Genomic DNA, 3,180 nt, shown 5'->3' with positions numbered 1-3,180 from the left:
ACATAGTTAATGTTACATCACTCAGCATTCGTTTCATTTAGGAGAGTATATAACGCTTAGGGAAGTTACGATTAGATTTACTTCAATATAGAGTGTAATATCGAATTTATTCTACTTATCCTAAATGATAAGTAGTGGTGGACTACTGGTACTTACTGTAGCATTTATTAGTTATAATTAATAACAATCAGTATTTAATACTGGAGGTTACTGACTTTTGCCAGTAAATTTTTCCCTGCATATTTGAAACAGAGATTATTACCTTGTTACCGCGAAGAAAGCGTTATTAATTTTGATGGTTCTTAAGGCCACGCCCAACAAAAAAGTGTCACGTTGGGATGAGGTTCCTTTTCTTTTTTCAATAAATCCGTGTTTTTAATTAAATTCACTTATATTGCAGTGTAAAAAAATTTACACTATGAATACATTTAGTTTTTTTTTTTTTACTAAACATACATATGATAGTGATTACATGCAGTTAATAGAATATCACTGAATAAAAGCTAAACACCTTATTCCTTCTCTAACTCCAAACTTGCTCTACCTTAAATTTTTGTACTTCCTTTAGGAAGAATGGGGCGGGTTCATGGGTCAAAATATCAGACAACAATCAGAAGGCTTCTCATATTTAACAATTTAACCAGCTTTTGGTAAGATAATAGGTGATGCCGCCGATAAAATGTTATTTCATATAGTTCTTACAGCCATGAGACTTTAGCCAGCAAAAAACATTATGACAAAACTGCGGGAACATAGATGTAACAGACCAATTTGGATTTTAAACAGCACGTAACAAGACTGATCAGAAGAATCTGGCAGTCTATTGTCAGCTTGTTTAGTATCTTGACCTCCCTCCTCTTCCACGACCACGCCCATATCCACCTCCTCTTCCTCCACCACCACCACCTTTTCCACCGTTAGCATAATGTTTTACTTGCATGTTCGCTGGAAGGGGTTGTATCTGATCTACACACTTCCTAAAGCTAAAATCATCCACAGAATCATCCTCCCTAACAACAAAGAAGCAGCGACTTTTGAACTGTGGATGAAATCGGATTTGGAAAGCGCGAACTCCTGTACCAATCTTCTTCTCTGGTTCTGAATGGCCCTTCTTGAGTAAGTCAAGTAGCACTACCTGCTCATACTGCAACACCAAACCAACAAAACATAAGTGATCATGATCATCATATCAAGCACTCAATGTAAGTAGTAATAAATGTAACATTCCAATTATCTCCAATGCCAAGATTTAGTTCCAAAATGAGAATCCATGAAAGCTGAATCATAGTTCCAACAGAATATCCTTATGAAATCGGCTTTCTTGTGCAGGAATAACTATTAACTCCTCACTAACGTTATGACTAATACAAATGATATACATTTCTGAGCAAGTATTTGGCCATTTTTTGCTCTCAATAATTAGATCGAGTTGAAAGCACCAATCCGACAAAGATATTAATTTGACCCCAACAAAAGGCCAAGTATAGTTCAGCAGGCAAGAAAGCAAGTGAATTCCAAATGGAGCCTAAAGGCAATCTCTGAGCAACAAGAATTCAGGATGGAGTGGTAATTCAAAGCAAAATCAAACCAAATAGATAATCATTCCGATTGCAACCAATAAAGTCCGAATTGACTAACACCTCTAATTTAGGCCATAGAAAGATTACTACTATAACCAGAGGCAGCCACAAGATTATCCAAGTAACAAAAAAAAAGATGTTTGTTGTCAAAACACACACAAATCCAAAATGGATGTACAGTCAAATATGTCGAGGTGTTAAATCCTTTATATTTAAAGGCAATTTTTAGAAAACAAAATATAATAACTAAGCAATCCGTATTAGTCATTTTGACGTCGATGTGAGTATGATATAATGCAGTTTGATGTTCTAATGAAATGGAAAATCAGGATGTTCCCAAGTAAAAGATCCTAAATAGCCAACCCAAAAAGTCCCAAATTTTCACAGTCCATTGCCCATACATAACCAACTAAACCAGAGAACCGCAGGACAGGGTAAAAACCAAATCTTGCTACACAATATTAAAAACACTAATCACCTGCTCATTTTGTGAAATAAGCTGAATAGGTGACATCTTTGCAAACAAGGTATTAACAAACAGTGTGATATTTTTACCTTGTTGAGATTGAGATTGAGAGTCCAGGAATGGAGGAGTTTGTAAAAGTAATCAAACATCTCCATAGACGACCCAAAGCTCTTCGGACCCACGGTAACAGGATCCGACCCATCTTTCTTTTTTTCTTCCACGAAGTTATCGACTTTCGGCTTCTTCGTGGCGTCTCCATTCTCTCCATTCACCTCTAGCTCGTCTCCCTCCTCCCTTAGACGCTTCGAGCCGCCGTTCTCAGCCGCATCATCGGCGGCTTGAGCTTCCACGTCCATTTTCTGTGCGGAGGTTTCTTCTTTCTCGGTCTGTGCTACGGTTTCGGGGGCTTGAGGTTCAGTTTCCGCCATGGCTGAGCTGCTCGACTTAAAATTTTCGGGAAAAGAAACCCTAACTCTTGCTTTACATTAAAATAGCGGGTTCTTTTTACCCGACTTAACTGATCAAACCCTAATGAATGTTGTAGCTTCGCTAACCAAGAGTGGATCCTAGCATTTTTTCTTTGTTTTTTTTACCTTCTTCCCCTTTTTTTGCACGAAAATATTTTAAGAATGAATATTAGTGTTAGAACTCAGGCAGATAATATGACAAAATTAATTTTATAAAATTATGATATAATATATCATATTATTTTAATAAATCTTAGTTGTTATCTTATTATTTAATATAGTATACAAAAATATAATAAAATCTATACAAAATCAAAGGATACACATCATACAATAATCAAATAAATTGCTTGTTTCTTATTTATTCTTTATTAAATTAGCAAGTAGTAAGTATTATACACTTAGCAATGTGACTTTTTGTTAACTCGTCGATTGGCTTAATATTTTGATAATACTTCTCTTTTAATATAACCTATATATATTCTTACTATAATTTTTTTTAAACTTATGTTATATCGTTCATAATTCTAATTATAAGTCTTATATTTTTATATTTTGTCACAAATTTATATTTTATTTCCTTTTTGTTCCTTACTTATCTAATTGTATTATCCATTACTTAATATTATTAAACTGTCATATGAATTTTTAATAAATTACCAGTTTA

At 34.4% G+C, this 3,180-nt stretch overlaps 1 protein-coding gene across 1 annotated transcript; it reads right to left on the bottom strand.

The window, feature by feature from the left end:
* Window positions 1–625: 625 nt before the first annotated feature.
* Window positions 626–2,592, bottom strand: LOC107783260 (protein EMBRYO DEFECTIVE 514-like). Its single transcript, XM_016604231.2, has 2 exons — window positions 2,136–2,592; window positions 626–1,144 (listed from the first exon to the last, which is right to left on the bottom strand). The coding sequence occupies exons 1-2, from the start codon at window positions 2,472–2,474 to the stop codon at window positions 836–838; spliced, it is 648 nt and encodes a 215-aa protein (XP_016459717.1). The 5' UTR covers window positions 2,475–2,592; the 3' UTR covers window positions 626–835.
* Window positions 2,593–3,180: the final 588 nt, after the last annotated feature.

Source organism: Nicotiana tabacum, chromosome 4, assembly GCF_000715075.1.
Source record: "Nicotiana tabacum cultivar K326 chromosome 4, ASM71507v2, whole genome shotgun sequence".
In the NCBI taxonomy this organism is placed as follows: Eukaryota; Viridiplantae; Streptophyta; class Magnoliopsida; order Solanales; family Solanaceae; genus Nicotiana; species Nicotiana tabacum.
This window is presented reverse-complemented; position numbering and strand designations above follow the sequence as displayed.

What these genes read in the sequence shown, in the direction of transcription:
- LOC107783260 (XM_016604231.2), bottom strand. Translation starts at nt 2,474, where the DNA reads ATGGCGGAAACTGAACCTCAAGCCCCCGAAACCGTAGCACAGACCGAG. An exon ending in TCAATCTCAATCTCAACAAG is followed by an intron (nt 1,145 to 2,135) that starts GTAAAAATATCA and finishes TTGGTGTTGCAG; the next exon opens with TATGAGCAGGTAGTGCTACT.